This window comes from Colius striatus, chromosome 25 (assembly GCF_028858725.1).
Source record: "Colius striatus isolate bColStr4 chromosome 25, bColStr4.1.hap1, whole genome shotgun sequence".
In the NCBI taxonomy this organism is placed as follows: domain Eukaryota; kingdom Metazoa; phylum Chordata; class Aves; order Coliiformes; family Coliidae; genus Colius; species Colius striatus.
In genome coordinates, this window is record NC_084783.1 from 1,168,244 (window position 1) to 1,192,137 (window position 23,894).

The following is a 23,894-nucleotide window of genomic DNA, read 5'->3' on the forward strand; positions in this document are numbered from 1 at the left end:
GCATTTCCCTACCACGGGAAGCCCCTCCAGGTAGGTACAGCAGGTTTTTATAGAGATGAAAAGAAGTGATGGTGGAGTCTCAGAGTGTTTAAAAACAGGCTTTGGAAACTGCAAGGGCTGAGATGCACATATTCCTCAATAAAATGACATCATAACCATGAAGTATTGGGCTTGGCATTCAGTTGTGTTGCTGCTGTCATTAGAGAGATCAGCTTTCTGTCAGTGTCGTTTGACAATGTGCTCCATTCTGGATCTCAGCAGCTGAATGTAGAAGGTAATTATACATAATGTATGTAATTGATACAGTAAAAACTCCTATCACAAGAGGTTTAATACATGGCAGCAAAATAAAACACATTCAAACTTTGAAAGAAAATGGAAGGCTGCCTTTGAAAAGGTTGAGATTGAACTATTAATGAGAGAGGGACATTCTATTGTACTTTGTGGGGGAAGGAAAGCAAGAGACTTGATGTGGCAGCTCCCTGCCCAAGCAGCTGAACACAGAGCTCCACAACAGCTCCCAGCTCCTGGTGTGTTCGATGGCCAGTGCCCACACCTCCCCTGCTACCTCTTCAGCCTGTCAGGCTGACTTTCCAGCTAACAACAACCACGGTGTGAGCCCAACACGGAGCAGATGCATACGCTGAGACACAGCACCTCAGAAGTGATGATCATCTTCAACACGAGGCAACACAACCCGAAAGGGGCAGCCTGGCTACCTCTGCAGCAGCAGTCATGATGGCTGAAGACATCTAACAGTGCAAGAAGATGGAATGTAAGAAAGAAACATGTTGCAATCTACAGGGATGGACAAATCTTTTCATGAGACTGGATGTGGGAAAAATACCTGTCTCCCATTACCTCCTTTCCTCTCCCTGATCACTGGGTGACTCTTTACTGCTCAAGTACTTCACCTAGTGCTGAACAACTTGTGAGCCTGCCTCCCCAGGGACACAACTCTGTAGACAACTCCTATTGCTGCAGCCTGTTCTGCTTATGGGAATTAACAGTACAAGAAAGTGTGGGCAGCAGGACTCCTCTGCAGTGACAGAGACACACAGTAATCAAGAAGTTGTATGACCAAGCAGATGCTCATTGGGTTGGACAAGGAAGCCATCTTCAGTTGTTGAGTCACATTGATTTAAACTGTAATCCCAACAGTTCCCAAAGCACATGTTTTGTAAGGGGTATAGCTCAAAATTCCAAAGGCAGGAATGAAAGACACATATGAAACAGAACTCTGGTAACTGACCTTCCTGATCCCTGAGACAAATCCCTTTCTCAGCCTTATCTTTGTCCACTGAGGTAACTTCTCATGCTCTGAACATATCACCCAGACCTCTCTGACAAGACACTTCACCTCCTCCAAAACAAATACACATGCAGATCTTTTGTAGAACCCACCTGAATGAGGTCAAGGAGGCAACCTCAGTCAGCCTTTCTCATCACAGGGAAACAGAGCTGGTGGCTTCTCACCACTCCTATGCCCTTCCCTGCAAAGCAGAGCTTTGGCTGCACAGCCTGGATTAAAGCAGCCCAAGATAATTTATGAGACATGAAGGAGTTACGGTTTTTAACAGACCATTTTGAAGCTGAATACTACCAATATACAGGGTGCTTGGTTTCACTACATAAATATCTCTGACAGCCAAACAATAACTCTGTCTCTTATTTTAAAGCTCAAGCCCAACCTGGTAGACTTCGTAACTCTCCAACACTCCTGCTATTCCCTGAGGTGCTTCTAAGATGATCACTGTCAGAGTCAAAGAGTCTATAAAAAGGATGAAGGAATCTGGGAAATTTCCACAGAGGTGGTGCCAGAAAAACAGACCTAATGTTTTAGCCAGCTTTGAGTAAAGCCAGGCTGCACCACTGGAATTTCATCAGTGAAGTCCAAGAGCTCCCCCAGCTGAGCTCTGGGGTGACTGCGACTGCTCAGCTACCTGGAAAGTTCCAGGTCTGCTCAAAGGGGTATTTGCAGAGTGACTCCTCAGAAGCCAATGACTGCTCACAGAAGAGCTTGGGAACTCATTAACAGAAGCTGTCATAGTGAAGAACAAGGATGAAACGACTTGGGCAAGTGGCACACTCTTGCCTTATGCTTCAGGGAAGAGCAGGGAGGCCTGCCAAACCAGCAGTGGCATCCCGTCACAATACATCTAGTTTTGTGTTACACACTGTCATCTAGAGGAGAAAACTCCACTCAATGGGAAAACATTTTGCCCAAAACATAGTCTGTCCTCAAAAGCCTCATTTTCCCCCCAAGTGTGTGAGGTTTCTAGAGCTGGTTACTATAAAGGAACTACAGGGATACAGAATGGCTGGATAAAAATCCTCCCCTCCTTCTGAAGTGGGGTAAAAGTACCTTTTAAAAACACCCCAAACACAACCACCAGACCCAACCCCAAGCAGGTGCTGAGCAGGCTCCCACTTGGGTTTTAACCAGCAGCTCCTTCACAAGAAGATTTTATGACTTCCCTATTCCAAGCAGTAGTGACTGAACTCTTTAACAAGTGGAACTCCTCTTAGGGGAATACAGCAAGGGCTGATGCCCAGCAGCTCCCCAAAATCCTCACAAGACTGGACACAAATAAAAGCTACCAGGAACTTCTAAGAACTGACATTGGCCAGATACAATTGTCCATCTCTAATATCCACTTCTTTCCAATTCTTAACCCTTCAGCCAAACATGCTACCAAAGGTGGTCAGGGGTTTACTCTTTGGAGGTTTGTTTGCAACCTGTATTTCCCACAGAAACAACAGGAAACATGTGGGAAAAAAACCCACTGTGTAGTAAAGATGAGGCAAAAGCTTCCTGCAATGGGTTTCTCACCCTTCCATTCCATGAGGATTTACACAATTGTAACTACTCAAAACAAAACCCCAACGAAAAAAAATCCCCAAACCTCAAAAAGCCTCCAGCAAACAAACAAAAAAGACCCAAATTACACCAAAAAAGCCAAAACCAAACATCAGCACGAGGTTCCTAGGAAGGAAAACAGCTTAGGTCAGGCTCCAAATACTTCTTTTAGCATCTGTTCTCCACCTTTTGCTCACAAAGTGAGAGTCTGTGGAACTGCCATCATGTTTTGCTGTAACCAGCTTCACTTTCCAAGGTAAACTGGTTTTATTCCTCTTTTTTATAAGCAATAGCCCTCTACTCTGGGCTTAAAAGAGAAAGCAAGCAGATGAGGCTGAAGTGATTCTGATTAACACCCAGGCATGAAAGGAGAGGTCAGAGAAAGACGTGATGACATGACCCTGAGGCAAACCTCGGATCAGCTGCCTCTGCAGCTCTTAGAGCAGCCAGTTCTTGAGTGCTGATGTGCTGGAACTACCACAGCAAGAAAGGGAGAGGTTTGGGTAAAAGGATGTGCTGGTGGCACCATCTACTGGGGATGAGCACTGCATAAAAACAGGCTCCATCTGAGGAGGAAGGAGGAAACTGATGGTATCTAAAACGAGAACACCTCACATTTCATTCCTAATCCAGAGATATGTTTCTGGAGATCAAGCTGATTTAACAGAGGCACCCTCAGAGAGTCTGCAAAATCCTTACACATCTGCCTAAAGGGGAGCCTAAGCATCAGGTGTGCTGGGCAAACAGACCCTCTGACAGGCTGGAAAGAGACTTAAAATTCACACACAACTGAATGTTACAGATTCAACCCCTCCTTCCACTCCTTTTCTAGACTGAAAGAACACTGTAGAGACCTGGAGCTGATCAGCCTGGAGAAAAGAAAGCTGAGGGGGGACCTTATCAGTGATGATCAATACTTAAAGTGGGTGTCAGGGGAATGGGGCAAGTGTTTGGTGTGTGGTGGCCAGTGCCAGGACAAGGGGTAACAGGCACAGGCTGGCACATAGACAGTGCTCCTGGCACAGGAGGAAAGTCCTTTGGTGCTGAGGTGAGGGAGCCCTGGCCCAGGCTGCCCAGGGAGGGTGTGGAAGCTCCTTCCATGGAGGTTTCCAACCCCAGCTGGACACGTTCCTGTGCCCCCTGAGCCAGGGGAAGCTGCTGGAGCAGGGGCTGGAGCAGCTCTGCAGGGCCCTTCCAGCCCCCACCATGCTGGGATTCTGAGATTCTATTTCCATTCATTACAGACTCTTTGCTGTTGGTAGCTTCTATATGCCCACAGGCACAAACAGCCTGAAGATACTTGGTGTCACTGGGGACTCATACTGGGGAGTCATGGGAGTATCTTGTCTGCCACTGCCAGGGCACAATGGCAGCAGCTTCACAGTGACATTTCAGCTCTAATTTGCACGCAAATGTCAATATTTATTAATCACACCAAGATCTTCAGCAAAGCTCTTAGGGGTTTCTAGGTCTCTCTGGTCATACTTTTAAATAAGAGGCTTGAGAAAAAAAGAAGACAGACTGGTTTTCTTGTTAACTTAGTCCAGATTTCCCAGCTTCTTCATTCCACCCTTCCTTATTGATTATTTTGGTGGAAAGTCATTTCCAGCCAATCTACACATCAGCAGTGAAAAATGCTTAATGTTATTCTGAGAACTGACTGTGAAAAAGTAACCCTTTGACCTACCTTGTCCCTGGAGCTGTAAGCATATTTACATAGTCAAATAATGGAAATGTTAAAGTAACAGATGTTTCCTGCCTGCAGCATCATGCAAAAACAACAGCCTTTCACTACTAAAGAGTATCTGAAGCATCCACACATTCACATTGCCATTTGTTGCTTCCACTTGAGTGAGAGCACTCCCCTGTTCATTACTTCCCAAAAAGCTCCAAAAATCTGGGTTTACAAGTTTTATGGAAAATTAGGGGGAAAAAAACAGAACATTTTCTAGGAAATCAGAGAACGTCTCCTCTTCTAGAAGGCCATGGATTAGTGAGTCATTACCCAGAGTAAGTGAGGATGAAAGAAAGTAAAAGTGCTTTCAAATATAGAACAGGAGAGAGACACAAATGGGAACTGGAAGGCTAAAACAGGCCTGATAGAATTAGGTACACCTGAAGAAAAGTGTGTTGCAGTGGCCTCTAAGTGAGGGCAAACATCTCTATCTTCATTCACTATCTATCAGCATTCTAATACTTACCAGGATTTTGGCTCCCCAAAATGCAAGTAGTTGATACTGTAGAGATCCATGTCCTCTGTATGCCAAGCAAATGTTGTCTTCCACATCCCAAAATAGAGGTAGGGAGTGTTTACACCTTCTATGATAATGCCACACTCATGTTCCACCATGTCTAAGAGGGTGTTTAGGTTGCCAATGTTCCATTCCTCCACATCCTGTAAATCAAGAGAAATGTTTTGTACTGGAACACAGCAAGACTTGCTAAGTGGAATAACAGCCCATAGCTTCCTTTCAATGCCTTAACATGGGGCTATCTTTATGTTATCTGCATTCATTTAAGCCCACCTGCTTCCAGAAAGGTTATTCCTAGTGTTCATCAAGAGCTGTGAGAAGGATGCACTGCCTTTGTGGCAAAGGGATTGAGTACCAGCTGCACACTGAATGTGTTCTTGGAAGAGTCATTGTACCATTTGATACTCCATTCTACTAACAAATATGAGACCAACTAAGGCTAAAACACACTTCCCTCAATTACATGTTCCATTCAGACTTTCTTCACCTGATGAACACTTATCAGGTGATGTGAAACACTAGACTTTGGTGTGACCACAGTGGTGGAAGCCTCTACATCAGCCCAGTGCTTTGGATAAAGGGCAGGGACAACAGTTTTGTTGTTATCAATATTTTAACTGAAAGAGCAATAAAAACAAGTTCTACATCTGACAGTTGGGTTTTCTCTACCTCAATGTGAGACAAAGTCACAAAAACTGGTACAGATCTTTACCCTTGAGATTGCCTGAGGAGTAACACTCCCTAAAGGGAAACAGTTTCCTTCACACCCCTTTTCCACAGGGTATTTAATATGCAAGCAAGTAACAGAGAGGGATGTGAGAGATCCCAGCTTCATGCTGCTTGCTGGAGGAACTGCAAGACAGTGAAACTCAAGCTGTCCAATCTTGAAACTTTCTAATCAACCTGAAACAAAACCACAGGGGCTGGGAGGAAAGGGCTGAAGAAATGAAGAGGGAGAATGTTTTCATGCCTCTGACACCTCAATGCTTGCAGCAGCGTCAGAAATTGGACACTAGGAAATGTTCTTTAGGTGTGACTGGTAATTCAATTCTTTCATTTCTGCTGGTAGGAACTTGATGGAAACTGAAGGAAAGCCAATTGCAGAAGCTACTTCTCTTAAAGGTTGTGCTAGTGTCTGCTTATGTCACCTTCCCTGATCATACCACAAACCCAGACGTGATACTCTCCATCAAAGCACCAAATGCTACAGATAACTGATGTCCATGGCTGTGAGTGGCTCAGATATCTGTTGTTTATTCCAAATAAATCCATATTAAACCATACTGATATTAAAAGGACACTTTTACACGAACACACAGTTTATACTGTAGACAATCAGCCAACACAAGGCCACTTCCCACTCAAAAGAAAACTACAGAGGCAGGGCACTGCTCTAAATTAGCTGCCTAAACAGAGGAAGAAGATAAGAAACCTTTATCATTTACAGCAGAAGAAACCACAGCAGATTTACTTTAAGCACAGGATGCAATTTCACCAAGCTTAAACAATTTGAACTGTAAAATCATTTACCATGCAGGTACACTGTACCTAATGTAGCTGCCTACAAAGGAAACACCACAAACACAGGTGGGTTCAGTGGTGTCAGGAATCCAAAACAAAGCAGCATCTGGTGAAGAACCCAGTTCCTTGAAATGCTGATTTTTTATGTATCTAAAGTGTTTCAGCAGAAATCTGTTTTATTACCTTTAAGAAAGGAGAAAAGCCCAAACTCCAGCGTGAGAGAGATCATGAGTATCAGAGTAGCTTCCTTGTAATTCACCTGCACAGCACCACATGTATCTGGGCATTTCATTATGATGCCACTCCAGTGTTCTTAACCACCCTTTCTGCAAGTCATACACAATTTTGAGCCACACACTTCACAAGAATTCGTCTAAATCCCTTTGTCCTCATTTTTCTAGTCAAGCCAAGTGTTTCACAGCTTCCCCTGACTCCACTATCCTGAAGTGCTGGGGGAGGTGGGAACTTTAGTCCTGCTTTTGTAAGGAGAAAAGACTCAAGATATCATTTGTTTGGTGGGTTTTTTAAGGTTGCTGAATCAATTAAACTCTGAATTGCTGTTCCTTAATGAGAAAAGAGCAATAAGAACATCAGTAGCTACGTTTAAAATCAATTCAAAAGGAGCATTTCACTTACTGCATCATATAAGGAGCCACTAATATCAGCCCCATAAATTGGTGAGACAAAGGTGAGGTTCTTCCAGTATTTGCGCTCCAAGTCCTCAAAATCTTGATGGCGTGGAGTACAGTACCTGGTGAGAACATGGGCAGAGAAGGATGTAAGAAGCCCAAAGGAACATTCACCACAGAGAGACAACTGAGTGAAAAGAAACATGCATTTCAAAGCAGGTACAGGCACACTGAGGAGGTTACTGAAGGTACATTCCATGTTTAATTCTACTCAACTTCATAGAATCTACTACCTTTTAAATCCTTCTCCCAAACCTCTTAGTGCACACTGATAAAAGGGATGTGCAGTTATGTGAAGCACCAGATCCCCATCCTAAGGGTGCAGAAGATGAAGTCATTACTGAGGGAGCTCAAGAACTCACGTATACGCTGCATGAGCACGAGTTGAAAGTTGATTGCATGATGTCAGTATTTGTTCAAGTTAAAACACAAAGTGCTCTTAGAGCTCTGGGAAAGTGACTCTGGAAAAAGGATGCTCCTGCAGTTTGTATCAGTTGGCTGGTCCCAACTAACCAAGTGTTCTGCCAAGATTAAGACTTCAGAAGACACTTATGTCGCTGGTATTAGCTCAGGCACTCCAAGATACTCCTATTTCTACCTTAGGAGTGGAACCCATTTTCCAGAGTAACCACAAACACACCGAGAGCTATTCTCTGAGTCCAAAGCCATTCTCTTCAGGCAGGTACTTGCCCAAACACTGACTTTGAAGTATCTTTCTATAACAAATGGAAAAACAGATCCAAGATACACCAAGAGCTACCAAACTACCGACCTGCTGCAGACTGTAGGTGTTAACTTTCAAGAAAAAGCAGTTTCCTCAACAGAAGAGCTCCCTGTTTTAAAAGGCTCCATTTTTTTTTCAGTTTGTTTCTAGAAATAAACCCCTTGTGCACAATTTCGTCATTCCCAATCACACACCACCAACGTACTTCTCACTGTTGGCCAGACGCCGGTATTCTCCCACAGTCATCGGCTTCTTCTGTATATTATACTGGGTGAATAACCCTGACTGCCCAGTAACCACTTGTTGAATAGGAGCTGGGATAACCATGTCATCTATATCATCATAGGTTCTTCGGGGCTTCCATTCCTTGGGAGGAATCACCTGGAATTGGAAGGGGTGGAGGGAAAAGAAACACAAACACTTCATGTTCATGACAGGCAAACACAACTTCTGCTGAAGAACAAACTGTTGAAGTGGAAGGTGTGTCACCCTGCTGCTGGTTATCAGATAACAGCAGCATCTCAAATAACCAGCACACGTCACGAGACACCTGTTCTGCATCTGCTGAACTGCAGGACTAGCTGACATGGTTTGAGGGCTGATTGCCTGCCTGCTCCCAGTGCCACCAGTACAGTGTCACAGAGATGGCCAGTGATGATAAAGAGAGATATAGTTATTGCAAGGAAATATACTGCATGCCAGGAGTGCACCTGCTTTCCCTCCACAACAGCACTGGGGTTTCTTTTAACCAAGAAGGCTCAAAATCCTGTTGTGTTATTGATGTTTTTGTAGGTGACACAACAGGGACCAAACTCCTTAAACAAAAAGGGGCAAAGGGTAGAAAACCGTGGGGATCACTTCTCCAGCTCTTCACTCTTGGGAGGTTGTGCAGAGAAACTGCTGCAAAGGAGTGCTGAATCTGGGAGGAAAAGCTGCAGTTTTAAACAGAAGAGCTGCCAACAACTCCAGGCTTAAGATCAGGGAACAATCAGCAGGACATTCAGCAGGCATGTGGAATGAAAAGAGATATTTGCTAATTTGGTGTAAGGATTAAGCAAAAAAGTGGGAACTGGAGGAGAAATGATTGACTTTCATGGGCATGGTTCCTCCAGGATATGACAAGCTCTGCTTCCACGATGAGGCTCTGACCTGTCCTTGCAATAGACACACAAAAATTACCTTGAAATGCTCAGATTTAGTCCTACAGGTAGAGCAATCTCTTTACAATACCTAGAACTCACCAACAACCCTCATTAAAATGACCCACCCTAGCAGACTCATGGAATGGAATTGCTAGCACACTTGAGTGGACAAGGCAACACTTCAGAGGGAGCTTTTTATCAATACCCAGCTCTATTTAGAACTGCAATCAAAACAGTAATTGACCTATGTCTTTGAAGAAGTAAGAATGATTTCATGCCTAACAGCTTTATTTCACTGCTGTGCTTTATTACATTCTGCTAAATACCATATGTAACAACCACCTTGTCAGAACAAATGAGCAGCCTCAGCCTGTGGAGCAATGAGACGTGGCCACAGAAATACTCTGAGCAGTTGTATGTCAATTACTGGAACTTAGAAGCTTCACATGAAAAGTTCTCATGAGTGTAAAGATATGAATGGAAAGGAAGCAGAAAGATGGTTTAGAGCTGGCTGGAGAACTGCTTCCTAATAAGCAGGCTTTCAGGTGCTCTGGGAAGCACACACACATATGGGGGACAGTTACAGGCCTGGGGTCAAGTCAGCATGAGGTGGTAGCCAGAACATAACAAAGGCAAGAGTAAAGAGTCTGCCCCCATGCAGATATGATTTAGGCCCTTCTAAGCAGCCTTCAAAAGCTTGATCCTTTATCCTACACTCTGAGGGAGCTGAAAACCTCACTCCTTCATCCTTTGAGGACCTTGGCCATCGCTATCTATATCCTCAACAACACGGAAACGTTCTCAGACCATCTCTGCAAGGGCTGGGAGTGCCCTTGTCTTCCAGTCAGGGATGAGGAAAAGACAACCTGCAAATAAACACTTCTTTCACTCTCACCTAAGGCTGCAAGTCCTCTGCCTTTGCCCTCTCAGTAAACTGAAACAGAGATTGCAAGCACCACTTTCAAAACCACACTCCCCACATGGAACCACCTGTGCACGACAGAACTCCACAGAGAGCCCACGCAAAGCAGAGCCCTTGGGAAGCTCTCAGCTGCCCACGTTAGGGGAACTCACCTTGGCCAGCCCTGCTCGGTGAGCTCCTTGGGATTCAATGTAAGCAATGTACTTCCCAAAGTCCCTGAACTCCTCCAGGCTGGGACGAAAGGTCATGATCTTACAGCCAGGGTTCTGCGGAGTCGGGTTTTCCGACCCCATAGTTGCACCACGGCGGTAACACCTGATGAAGGGAAACAAAAAAGGGGAGAAAGGAAGAAGAGAGGCAGGAAAACAAGAAATATAGGTTAAAAAGCATTTCTTTTCTTTCTATTTCATAGAATCACAGCATGGTGGGGGTTGGAAGGGACCTTTAGAGATCATCCAGGCCATCCCCCTGCCGAAGCAGCTCCACCTAGAGCAGCTCACACAGGAACTTGCTTTAATGAATTTCACAGAAAGGCATGGATATCTTTTCTATTTCTCTCCCCATTTGTAAGTACCATCCTCTAACATAAAGAGCTTCTGACCAAAGATCCCCTTAGTCTGTTAGCAGGGCCCTACGAAGGGTCAAGTATCAGGGAACTCCTAATACCAGTATCACCCGAGAGATGGGGTAGGGCCTAAATATAGATCACAGAGCTCACACCACCCCCTCCATTCATCATATGAAGTTGTGTCTCATCAGAAAGGCTCCCATGAACGACAAACTCCTCATCACCTTCAGCACTTTGCTGCCCCTCAAAGTTTTCCACCAGGATTTAGTTACAAAACCAGCAGCTTTGACCAATGTAGGAGCTACTGTTTGGTTTTTCAGAGGCTACACTAAAAAAAATCACCATATTTTTAACTGTAGCTTCGTTATATGTTGATGTGATTTGCAATGCACATAGACAAAGTGTCAGAAATGCACACACACAACTCCAATGTGAAAACATTGCTCAGTTTACTTCAGGAGGGGGGAAAAAATCCAAATCAATTCAGGACGAAATCAGTTTTGAAGAAGGATATCTGTGTAAGGCTATGCTGGGAATTTCCAAGGCAAACATGAATGTAATGGCATTTCAGCTGCAAATGTAAGGAACCAAATCCTCTCCATGTCAGAAAAGCAGCTTCAGCAGGTACAAAGTGCTGAGGCCCTCGCGAGAGGGCACTGTGGGGCTGCCAAGGCCCAGCACGGCTACACCAAACCCCACTGAAATCACCAGCAGTATGTTTGGATTTAAATCGATTTCCAACCAGCCAGGTGCTGCCCAAAGTACTCTGTGTATTAGGAAAAAAACAAAACAGAAACACTGATAAATCAGTGTCTTAATCACACTGATTGCTCTGCCCTCAGAGACCACATCTGGGATGTCGTGTCCAGCTCTGGCCCCTCAGTTCCAGGACAGGGAGCTGCTGGAGAGCTCAGGGCAGGGCCACAGAGATGCTGGAGTGGAGCATCTGCCTTGTGCTGAAAGGCTGAGGGAGCTGGGGCTCTGCAGCTTGGAGGGGTGAGCTCACTGATGGTTATAGATCCATCAAGGGTGGGTGTGAGGAGGCTGGAGCCAGGCTGTGCTCAGGGATGGCCAGTGACAGGACAAGGGGCAATGGGTATAAACTGGAACAGGAGAGGTTCCAAAGCAACTCAAGGAAGAATTTGTTCCCTGTTGAGGTGAGGGAGCACTGGCAGGGGCTGCCCAGATGGGCTGTGGAGGCTCCTGCTCTGGAGACATCCAAACCCAGCTGGGTGAGTCCCTGTGTGCCCTGCTCTGGGTGGAAGGTTCTAGTTTTCAGAGTAACCTCTCTGCAAAAACTGGTTCAAAACAACAGTGTGAAAGTCTAAGCCCTAAAGTAAAGGTGATGTCAGATGAGCTCTTCCCAAGCCAGGAGCCACTGATGGGATGTACACTCCCTAATAAAACCAAACTGCAACCCACAACGTTGCACAATATCCCAGAGCAAAACCAACTGAGGGAATGAAGATACCATTTCACTCCCTTCACCTCCCCAGACAGACACTTGTAAAAAGTGCCCTTTCCAAAACAAAAAGGCCCTTTAACCATTGCCTCCCATCTCCAGGGTGGCCCTGCCCCGGGAGATTTCCAACCTTGCCTTACAGGAAAAACAAACTGCCATGTTTCAGGGGCAACATTTTAAGATAAGCAGCTTAATTGATCCGTATGCACAGGAACAATTTACTACACAGTGTTTTGCAGAACTACAAGAAGAGGAAACCCTGAGAACTGAGGGAGCTGATAAGCTCTGGGAACCCATCTGTCAGAGGCTCCCTCCAAGCTGCTGAGGAAAAACATTGTCTGATCCTGGGGAAGAGTCAGGAGAAAGAGAAGGGACTGCTGGAGAAGCTGGACACATAGAGAAACCATCCCCAAACTTCCATCCCAACACAGTCTTACTGAGAATGAGAAGACTTCTGCTATTTTTAAACTGGGTCTAGAAAGGCCACGAAAGTCGACCTGAGTGGGAAGCACCAGGTCAGGCTGCGCAGAGCTCTGCACACCCGCTGATCCCCAGGAGCTGGCTCAGGGAAAGGAACTGAATCCCATCCTGAGAGGGATCTGTGCCAGCACCATCTGCTCCAGGGATGCCTTCCCAGTATTTGCAGCTTTACCCACAGTCAAGGGGGCGAATAGTCAAAACCTGGTTTTATCCCATCTTTTCCTCAAGACTGCCTCTAGTTATTCCAGTTTTAATTCAATGAACTGGGGGCACACACTCCAAATGCATGCTCCAACAACAGGAGGTGGGGGGGAATCCAAAGCTACTTCATGTAAAGTTTAATCAATCAATTAAAGGATGTACCTGCCTCAGCACAAGCAATACAACCTCTGTGGAACTCCACTGCAGAGACAGCAAAGCACAGCATGTTTATTCCCATCTCTTTATTTTAAGGGTCACCTTAACACCTGCCCTCGATAACATTTTGCAGCAATCTATGTTCAGGTAACTAATTAAGCTAGTACAAAAAATTAGCCATGGAGCATGTGGAAAGAATCAGCTCAACTACTTCAGTCAGAGAAGCATCCAAAGCCCCTGCCTATGTGTGCATCTCCTTACCAGCCCCAAGGAGCTCAAAACACCCCTGCCCAGAAAAAGCTCTGGGAGAAAAGGATTTCTTCAATTACTTTGCCCATTGCAGCACTGGTGGATTTTGGATAAATATTGGCAGTATTTACTGCTCCCCCTTCACAGCTCCCAGTATCAGAGGCCAGCAGGAAAAGCCCAGGGCTCCAGCACAGCCACACTGCAGCTTCCTTATGGGATTTTCAGAAGAAGCCTCAATAAAACAATGCAGTGGTAAGCTCACCAGAACCACTGAGGAAGGTTTCACAGCAGAATCTGGTTACTCTGAGGACACTGGGAGCATTTTTCATCCATAGCTCTGCCGTGCTATGTGTGAACAAACTCCTCTCCTCGCTATTAACAGTGAATGACTTTGCAGAAAGAGCCTAAGCCTTCTGTTAGTTCTTGAAAAGTAGCATGAAGGTGTTTTGCTCATCTGGGTGCATTCTGTAAGAGTAACAACCTGAAATACTATGAGCACCTTCCAATCTGCAACCACAGCAAGGGAAGGCTAAAGGTTGTCTCCAGAGGTATCAACTCAGTGCACACAAAAAGCTCAGTTTTTCATTCAAGGACTTTTACAGCAGACTTTGCCCTCTAAAACTGATGTGAACCAAGACACTTTTGTGACTGAAACCCTCAACCTGTTGACTGCAACCTTTTATAGCAAAGCCCAAGAAACGCAGCTGGGATGAATGACTGGGGCTTGCTAAAGGACTGGGAATCCTTCCTCCAGGGAAAGGCTTGGGAGCAGTTCCCTGCTGCTCCCTGGCTGTTGATACCAGAGGAGTGGATAATGCCAACTCATTCACCTCTACTTTTGAGTCGGGGGGAACTTTGACTAAAGGTAGTGACAGTGGAAACAAATCAGCTTTTAGGCACCAGTGCTGCAGCTAAATGCTGTATCCACACACATGTACCTACACTTCACACCTACAACGTGAAGCAAACCAGCCCAGATCTGAACAGTAACTACACGATGCCAGAGGACTCACTGTGTTTATCCAGTATTACCAGAAGACCACCTCTAATCTTGCTAAAAAAGCTTAAATGCTCTCTCTGAGATGATCTGTTTCTTCAATAAGCCAGAAGGTGTGTATTTTCAGAGCCCTTTAAAGAAGGCATCAGGTCTCAAGTGCACTTCTCCCACATCCATTACACTGACTACAGCTGGCAAAACCACTGATGAATAACTTGCTGTCTGTCCTAAGGTACACTTTTCTACCATCAACCCCCAAACACCCTCTTAACTAGCTTTTTGCCAAAGGTCTTGAAACCACACAAGCAAAATCCAAAAAGATGAAGGGAAAAGGCCCTTTGGAACACACTCCTAGAGCAAAAAGGGAGGAATGCATGCACCATCTGATAGACAAAACCACCACCTGCAAGCCACAGGCAGCAAAAGGAACTGAGAGGAGGATGCAAAGCATCCACAGTGACTCCACGAGGCTTCACTTGGCTTGTGTTGGAAGGGGCTGTAAAGACACATAGAAATAACCGCTGAGCACACCTTGGAACCTGCTGCCAACCCAGTACCACGTGAGCCTGAAGCCCCAGTGGTGGGCACACACATTGGCACACCAGTGTGACACCCTGCTGAAGCCATCAACAGTTCACAGAACAAACCAAGTGCTGGCCACAGTTTGATGCAAGAGGAAATTTCACAGCAGTACCAACTTGGACAGCTACTGAGCTCCCATCCAGGGCCATTTGTTCTCCTCTTGTGCCAAACAGGATGATTTGTGGTGGCACAGTGCAAAAGGCTCAGGGAGCTGACTCTGGTTACATGGCTGTGCTTTAAAACAAGCATGTAGTTGCAAGGGTAGGAGTTTTACAGCAATAGGGCACAGACACCATCTCAAACCACAGCCTCAGCACATGACAGTTTCAAACATCTGAAACAGTTCAAGTCTCAGCAGATTAAACTCTTCCAGAAGGCAACTCACAGCAAAATCTCCTCCTACAGCACTGTGCTTCTTCCCCAACCTGGAGAATTTGTTGTCTCCTACATACACTGGAGTTTGTCTACACCTAAAAATGATGGAGGGTTACTGGTGCTCTCAAATCTAATTGCCCTTGTACTAGAGAACACTGAACCTACTCACTCTTAATCTAACCAATGCAGACAACAAACATCACTGCACTTGTAACACCCCAAAAACTGCTGTTACCACTTGAGAAAACTGAGTTCCACAGCTCATTACACTACATAAGGACAGTGAATTATACACCCTGGCAGGAGCCAATCTAAGGACAATACACATCAAACCAAGGCAAGAAAGTTAATAAGTCCCAGATATTGAAGATGAAAAAAAGAGAGGAGATATAATGAGAAGATCTAAATGAGGCACAACTAAATAGCTGAGATAATTGAAGACATAAAGATGTTATTTCCAGCACAAAAATCATTAATATAGATCAAATTATTTATTTAAATGCTGAAAACACAGCAGCACACATGTGGATGCTACATCTTGGTGCAGGATGCTGCCATTAGGCAAGCAATTTACTGGTTTAGTACTTTAGAGAGTTAAAGAGACATGGCATATCTTAACACAACACAAACACCAGCATAGAATCAGCAGCCCTTGAAGCTGCTGCAGTCCCAGCCCTGCCCTCACCCTGCCCAGCACTGACCCACAGCCCTCAGCACCTCAGCTCCAGGGCTTTGGGATCCCTCCAGGGCTGGGCACTCCCCCAGCTCCCTGGGCAGCCTGGCACAGGGGCTGACACCCCTCTCAGGGAAACAGTTCTGCCTCAGCCCCAGCCTCAACCTCCCCTGGGGCAACTCCAGCCCATTTCCTCTTACTGTCATTTGTTACTGGGGAGCAGAGCCTGATCCCCAGCTCCCTGCAGCCTCCTGTCAGGGAATGTCAGAGAGTGCTGCTGTCTGCCCTCAGCCTCCTCTCCTCCAGGCTCAACACCCCCATTCCCTCAGCCCCCCCCAGCCCCCCTGTGCTCCAGCCCCTTCCCCAGCTCTGGCCACGCTGCAGCATTTTTTGACAAATTAGGCCAGAACATGGATTCTTTTCTCCCCATCTACTTCCTTTCTCAGCAAGCCAACTAATTAAGACTCAAATTTACATCTAGATTCTCATGGATAAGACACAAACAAAAGACAAAACATCAGGGCTGTACATAAAGCCACATGTTCCAAGCACAAGACAACCAAGATAAGTTGCTTTCTTTCCAAGATGACTTTCCTTTCTTCTCAATAATCAGATCACAGCATTTAGATTAAAGGAGTGTACATTTGTAAGTGTGCACTTCATTGAGGTGTTGCTCAACCCAGCTTTAAATGATCTTAAGAGTTAAGTTTTAAATGCCTGTAAGAGTACAGCAAGAATTTTAAGGCAACATCTTTGCCTCAATATCATTTAGCTACTCAATTCATTAGATTTTTAGCCTCCAAATTGCTTTGAGTCGTGTGTATCCTTCACAAGGCCTCAGTAAACATAACAGAGGGAAGATGTGAGAGAGACACCCCATTCCCTAGGCACGGTGAGTACCACCAGCAGAGAGGGTGAAGATCCAGTATTTGGGATCTGACAAATTCCAGCATCTTGTATTCAATTCCATACTCCACGAGGCCTCTCCTGAATTCCAGACTCTCCTCAACTTGAAATCAAGCAGCATATGCAGCTCATTAAACTAAACTAGACTTTTCCCTCAAAGCATCCTGTTAGCTGGATAAGCAGCACACTCACTCACACATTTCCTCAGACTGCAGCAGATTATTTAGTCACAAATAGCATTGAAAAACAGAAGCAGTGTTTAGATTGAAGAGCAATAAATCTGCAATAAATTAAACCAGTTCATGAATGCCTGAAGCAAGGTGGTCAACAGCCCCCTGACTACATCCAGAACCAGGACTCAGCTGTCTCTCCCTTCATATGGGAGATCAACTCATCCTAAACCCACAGGAACCAGCAGAACACTGCTGAGATGGAATCTAGATCCAGGTACTTCACCAGCTTCAGTTCACTGCCAGACACAACAGTTATCTTTGACATCTTTTAACATGTGCACTGTATTTACTGCAAAGGTACAGCAATGTTTAACAAAACCAGAAACACAAAAGCATTACACCTGGACTGGTTCCTCTCAGCAGCTCTGCTGTTGACCTGCAATCCTTCACGCCAGGTACACAAAGCACTTTGAGTTCACTTTGCAAAAAACATGAAGAACAGAATCTAGGAGCTCAGTGAAAGGAGAAACCTCCAGCACAGACCTGGAGCAAGAGAGGAAGGGAAGAGTCCCTCTTTTTATGTATTCCTCCTGTTCAGGCTCAACAAGAATTCAAAGTCTCAACACACAACACTTGGAGTTGATGAAGCTGTGCTGCAAACCTTCAAACACTGTACAGCAGCCCCCAGTCTGTTCCTCTCAGCAGAAACCGCTGGCACTTCAGGACACTGTGAAAAAGGCAAGTCAGTCCTCTGTCAGACTCACACCTGAGCGAGGTCTAACTCCCAGCAGCACACCTGCCAGCACAAGCCTGCAGCAGCGCTCTCAGGAGCCTGATCTCACAATTTCTTCTCCGGGTTGGTTGAGGTTTTATTCAACCAGGTTTTTACCAAAAGGGTTTAAATGCTTTTGACTATTTTCCCAATGCAAAAACATAAACCTTGGTTGCATTTCTTTTTGCACAAGGTGCTCTGAGTCGTGCCTTCAGTGGGTGTGACACACTGACCCAGATTCCAGCCCTGAGAGCAGCTGCATTGCCAGAGCAAGGGGCAAAGCCAGCAGGCAGGGCAGGACCGAGCAGGAGAACATAGTTCATGCAGCTCCAGAACACATCCAACCTCAGCTGCACCTGTATCAAACTCCTCAGTCACAGATTGAAGAGGGGGGGAATCCCTACTGCCTTGTTAGGCATTTCATGTCTCATTTCATAGCCACTGCATGCTTTCCAACCAAAACTGCAACTGAAAAGAGTGACAATTTGAAACCTGAACCAAAGCCAAACCTAGGAGAAAACCAAACTAGTTTCACATCAGCTTCAAGGTGACTATTAGACACTTCAGACCTCTCCTAGTTCAGTTCTATCCAGCTGCTCTCTCTGGAAGCTACAGCTCCAAAGCTCAACACACACACCTCAGCCAAAGCTGCACTGCTTGTCTTGCCAACACACAACTGAGAAGGATGTAAGGCAAACTTCAGCTCAGCTTCTTATCTACAACAAAAGATCCCACAGAGGCTCCCCAACGGCCTCCCCACTACTCTGAATGCACATCGAGGACTATCAAAACACCTCAGGAAATCAGCACCAGCAGCAACTTCCAAGAGCATCTTCTGAGGCCAGATTCAAACACAGGTTTTTATTAAACAGCTTCAGGAAGCAAATGAACCATCCCCTATTTTCCAAGAAAATGGTAATTTGTGGCTTGTTCCTGAGCCCTCTGAAATAGCAAAGAGAACACAGAAGCATGAAGCTGGGGGGAATTTTTTGCCATGGCTGAGGCCCACACGAAGTAAGGATCTCACCCTCCACAAACGTATTGTAACTGAACACCAACGTGTTCTCCTGTGTCAGCAAGAACATAACTGAGGGGCTGTTCCATTTACAAAAGAGAATCATTTGCTCCATGAAAATATAGATGAAAGCACTTTATTTGAGGCATGGTAATCACAGAATGGTGGGGGTGGAAGGGACCTCTGGAGATCATCCAGCCCCAGCCCCTGCTCCAGCAGGTTCCCCTGGCTCAGGGGGCACAGGAACGTGTCCAGGTGGGGTTGGAAACCTCCTGAGCAGGAGCCTCCAAACCCTCCCTGTGCAGCCTGGGCCAGGGCTCCCTCACCTCAGCACCAAAGCACTTTCTCCTTAGAATCACAGAATAGTAGGGGTTGGAAGGGACCTTTAGAGCTCATCCAGTCCAAGCCCCTGCAGAAGCAGGTTCACCTAGATCAGGTCACACAGGAACGTGTCCAGGTGGGTTTTGAAGCCCTCCAAGGAAGGAGCCTCCACACCCTCCCTGGGCAGCCTGGGCCAGGGCTCCCTCACCCTCCCAGTAAAATAGTTTTTCCTTATGTTTAAATGAGACCTTTTGTGTTGCAGCTTCATCCCATCAGCCCTTGTCCTGCCATCCGCAGGTCACGACAAGACAGAAGAGATTTGGTCTAAAACAAACACTTTTAATAACATTAAACCTTACTCAGCAATGGTCAGTTTGCTGAGAATGGACAAGGGCCCTTCCTCACCCCACAGTGACTTTTCACTGAGGCTGGAAACATCCACACCACTAAACCTATGTCAAGTGACGAGGCTGCTGCCAATACTTCGCAGTGCTCCAGGGCTCCCGTTTGATCTTTTGATTCTTAAAGAGATGACACCTAATTACTTCCAACACTGCCTTGCACGGAGAGAATCCTGATGGCATCCAAAGCCTTGAAGCAAATCCCTCACTGGCAGTGACATATTTAGCTGTCATCCATCTTTGATATTAACAGATGCTGTAAGTAACGCCGCGTCCGGCACGGGCAGACGGCGGCTGGACAGACAGGAACAGGCGCTGCAAACCCTTTGCTACAGCACGTGGTAAAACCTTACCAAGAGAGGCAGAAAGGGTGGAAAATTCTCTAGTCCACAGGGGTTTTTTTGCCTAGACTAGAAGTTCCTAACCCCTACGACAGCAAAGAGCTTCTCCCAACGTGCTGCGTGGTTGCCTCAGCCCTGCAGCAGCCAGAGCTGTTATTCCTACTCAGATGGGAACTTCCCTATTCATTGAAATTAGACCTAAACTTTGAAGGCTAATTGCAGCTACCTGGATGCCAACACATTGTTTATTGCACTACAATTGGACATCCTGGTAGAAAATAACACGTAACTCTGGATAAATGCTCAAGAAGAGCCCAGGCAGCCAACGTGCTGATCCAGCACGGCTGGACAAACTGGTTTTTCCAACTCATATAAAATTTCTTGAGTCCTTTTATATGGAAATGGTCCCAGGGTTTCAGGAGCTGCCTGTGTTCTTGATAGTTTCAAGCTGTCCTGCCTGTAGATGTGTAAAACAAGCACTCTACACTATCAGCACAAGTCGTTTTCACTTCATTTTGCTCCAGTAGCTCATTTATACTCCAGTAAGTAGGTCCCAATACCCCAAATTTCTTCAGAACAATAACCTGCATTATCTAGAGGAAATAAGTGGGATGAGGGTGCATTTTGCTCTCAACTTCTCATCAAAAGCTGATGAAACCTCTTGCATATGTGAGAGGCCTGACTTACAAAAGCTCAGGCTCACCCTAAAGTCAGACTCTGACACCTCCAGATCTTGTTCTTTCACCCATCTTCTCATTTGCTGAGAAAACCGACTCTATAAAGACCGTGTATCTTCTGATCCCACTGGATTAAGGCAATTCTCTCAAGGAGTGAAAAAAAGGGAGAAAGAATACTACACTACTGAGTGCTGGACAGCATTTCCCTGTCAAAATATGTTTTACAGTGAGTTCTTATTGAGCAGCAGCTCTGCTACAAGACAAGTACATCCACCTACATATACTTTGCATAGAGATAACTCCTACTACTAAGGAGAAAGGAACTGCCATCGATTCCTTTCAGCACTGGAGGAGTCACTTTACCTGCCTCAAGTTTCCTTCCCTTATTACAGGGGAACCAAAGAATTAGGAACTTCTGTCAAAAAGCAATTACCCCTACGTGCTCCACGAGGGATTTGGTGGAATTGCTGAGAGGTTTTGATTTCTTGCCTTAAGATCTTTAGTGATTGTGTGAATTGTAATAGAGTGGGTAAAGGAAACAACAGAGAAAAGGAAAAGTTGGTACAAAAGGGTGAAGAAGCTTCCCTATCGGCTTTCTGAGAAACAGAGTTCCTTAAAATTAACTCTTTTGGGTTAAAAGGAGACTTAAGGTTGCAAGAGTCAAGCTTGAACTGAGATGATAGATGCATTTACACCGCCCCAGCACAAAGACAACCGAGTGCCACAGCGAAACTCCAGCGCTCTGGGCCTCGGCAGCAAGGGGCGAGAGGAAGCGGCTCTGCGAGCAGCCGCGGCTGTTCCCGAGCACGGCAGGGAAAGAGGCAAAGAACAGCTTCTGTTTGGCCTTACATTTGGAGTCTCTGAAAAGGGAGGGGGGAAAAAATACGCCAGTGCCGTGTTGTTGCAAGGGGTTTTGTCGCGGCCGGGCCTGCCGCTCACCGGCGTGAGCCCGAGCGCAGACCCGCAGCCCCAGCGGCGGCTCTCGGCCGCCAACGTCCCCCCTCGCCGCCCGCCCATCCATCCATCCATCACCCCCCGCACAACGCGGCCCCGGCGCGGCCAGCAGCCGCCGCGGCCGGCACCGCGGAGCCCCGGTGGGGGCTGTGAGGGATCGCCCCCGGCCTGCCGCCCCTCCACGCCAAGAACCCCGCGCGGACACGGCGCGGAGCCCTGCGCGGACAGCGGGGCCGTGCCCCAGGCGCCCGCGGCGGGGTGCGGAGATGGGGCTCCCCCTACGCCGCCCCGACACAAAGCGGGCGGCGGGGCCGGGAACAGCGGGCCGCGACGGGGCCGGCCTCGGCCGCTCGGCTCCGTCCCCCCGGGGCTGAGGCCCGGCGGGCGCGGAGGGCCGGGCCGCAGGGAGGAGGGCGGGCCGGCCGCCGTCCGGAAGCGACAGGCAAAGCCGGGGCCCGACCCTGAGGAGAAGCGACGGGGAAGCGCCTGCGCCCGGGCAAGGCCGGCGGGACGGAGCCCGGCGCCCCGGAGGGCGGGTGGGCAGCGCAGCACGGACCCGCGGGAGGCTCCGGCGCCGCGGTCCCGGGGGGGGGGTGGAGCCGCAGGCGGCGGCAGGCCCCGGCGAGAAGGGAGAGGAAGGGAAGGGAGAGGGAGGCAGGCGCCGGTCGCTCCGGTACCTGAGCCCGCAGGCGGTCCCGTTCGGCGGCAGCGGCGGCCCCGGGCTGGCCGTGTGCGGAGCGGCGAGCGGCCCGGCCAGGGGGACGGAGCGGAAGGGGGGCGGCCGGGCGAGCGCAGCGCCCCGCGGCCAACACCTGCCGCCCGCCCCTTCGCGCCGCCCGTTGGCTGCGGCCGGCGGCCGGCGCGCCGCGATTGGCCGCGTGGCTGCGGAGAGGCGGCCGCTGCCGCCCGTGGCGGCGCCGGACACCGAACAACAAGCCGGAGGCGGCCGCCCATTGGCTGGAAGGCGGGCGGGGAACGGGCCGGCCCGCCCTCCGCCGGGGGCGGGGCCAAGGGCCGCCCGCACGCTCGCCGGCCAATGGGACGCGGCCGTGGGGCGGGCGGCGTCACGCGGCGCGGGCGGCGCGCACGGCCATTGGCTGCGCCACACGCCCGTCAGCGCCGCGGCCCGGGCGGGGCGCGCGGCCGCGGCTACGTGAGGAGCGGCACAGCGGCGGGGGGGGCTGCGGCCGCCCTGCGCCAATGGGGCGGGGAAGCGCCGCCCCGCAGCCACAACCCCGGGCCCGGGGGTCGGGGAGCCGCGGTTCGTCCGGCCCAGGCCGCGGGGACGTGGCGGAGCGGGTGTGACCTTGAGGCAGGGCCGCAGCGGCGGGGTGCTGCTGGCACTGCCCCGAGGGAACGGGGAGCGGCGAGACACAGGCACCGCGCACGGCTCAGGCCGCGGGGCATTTACCTCCATTGCACGTCCCAGGGGAGGATGGAGCAGCACCACGCTCTGATGGCTGACAGAGAGGCCACAGCTCCTGGGGAGCACCAGAACCCCGAGCTGCTGCCCTCTCGCAGGCCCTCACACCAGACCCTCTTCTCCCCCTGGCTGCAGTGACAGGTCCATGGGCACAACTGGCAGCCCTTGTTTAATGTGGGTCACAAACTGTGCAGACCCAAGACTGTACCCACAATTCCCCAAAACAGAACAAAAAGGCTGCTGGGGGGTGGTTTTTTGCACCACTCATCCTTGCTTCTCGCTCCCTGAGCTACAAAACACATGTTTTATCAAATCTGGATATTTACTCTAGAACTGCACAGTGTCAATGCAGAGGAATGTGTGTGAGAAATGAAGCATCATCATCATCTCTACCCTTAAAACAAACAGTCCCTTCCTCTCCCCAGCCACACAGCAGCTTGCTTTAGAGCACGGCAATGTTCCTGGTGGAGTTGTACATCGAGATCTGCAAGCCTGAAATACAGTCTCATGAGCAGAGTGGTTCTAATTCATGCTGCAGAAACACTACCACTGAGAGCAAACACAAACCTGGGGAGGAAAACTGTTTGTTTTCCAAATCCCAAATAACAAAACCACTATAACTAAAGAAATCATTGCAGTAGGGTCTTTGCATTTAAATACACACACCTCCCTCCTCAGTTTCCCCAGCTCACAGCCCCTTCTTTTCATCACAATACAGAGGAAAAAGTGGAAGGACACTTGCAATGGCATTTAAATAACATTAAACACTTGAACCCGCAGGTAACATCTTAAAAACAACTTATTTTAAGAGGGCAGGTGCTGCAATTGTTGTCTAATTTCACAGCTTTTGTTTTCAAGGTGTTAAAACATGTTTTCACCTCCAAGAGATGAAAAGACTTGGGGGAATCTTTGCCTTTTCAGTTGAACACAACAGACACCTTTCACTGGGGCCTTGAAGCAAATATTTTGAAGACAGAAACATCAAATGAGTATTTTCCCAATTTGAAACATCAGAATGATAATGATGGGCCTTAGCAAATGGAACATAAACACCAATC

General features: G+C 47.8%; 1 protein-coding gene across 3 annotated transcripts in view; it reads right to left on the reverse strand.

Moving 5' to 3' along the window:
- KDM4B (lysine demethylase 4B) overlaps positions 1-22,234 on the reverse strand; it is an 85,090-nt gene extending 62,856 nt beyond the window's left edge. For all 3 annotated transcript variants that reach the window (XR_009820421.1, XM_062015205.1, XM_062015204.1), the window contains exons 1-5: positions 22,091-22,234; positions 10,263-10,425; positions 8,252-8,427; positions 7,270-7,384; positions 5,062-5,255 (exon numbers count right to left, since the gene is read on the reverse strand). Coding sequence is in view for 2 of the 3 variants with exons in the window: in XM_062015205.1 (XP_061871189.1) it covers positions 5,062-5,255; positions 7,270-7,384; positions 8,252-8,427; positions 10,263-10,403 (626 nt within the window). In the remaining variant the exon portion in view is untranslated. The remainder of the gene's footprint in view (positions 1-5,061; positions 5,256-7,269; positions 7,385-8,251; positions 8,428-10,262; positions 10,426-22,090) is intronic.
- Positions 22,235-23,894: the final 1,660 nt, after the last annotated feature.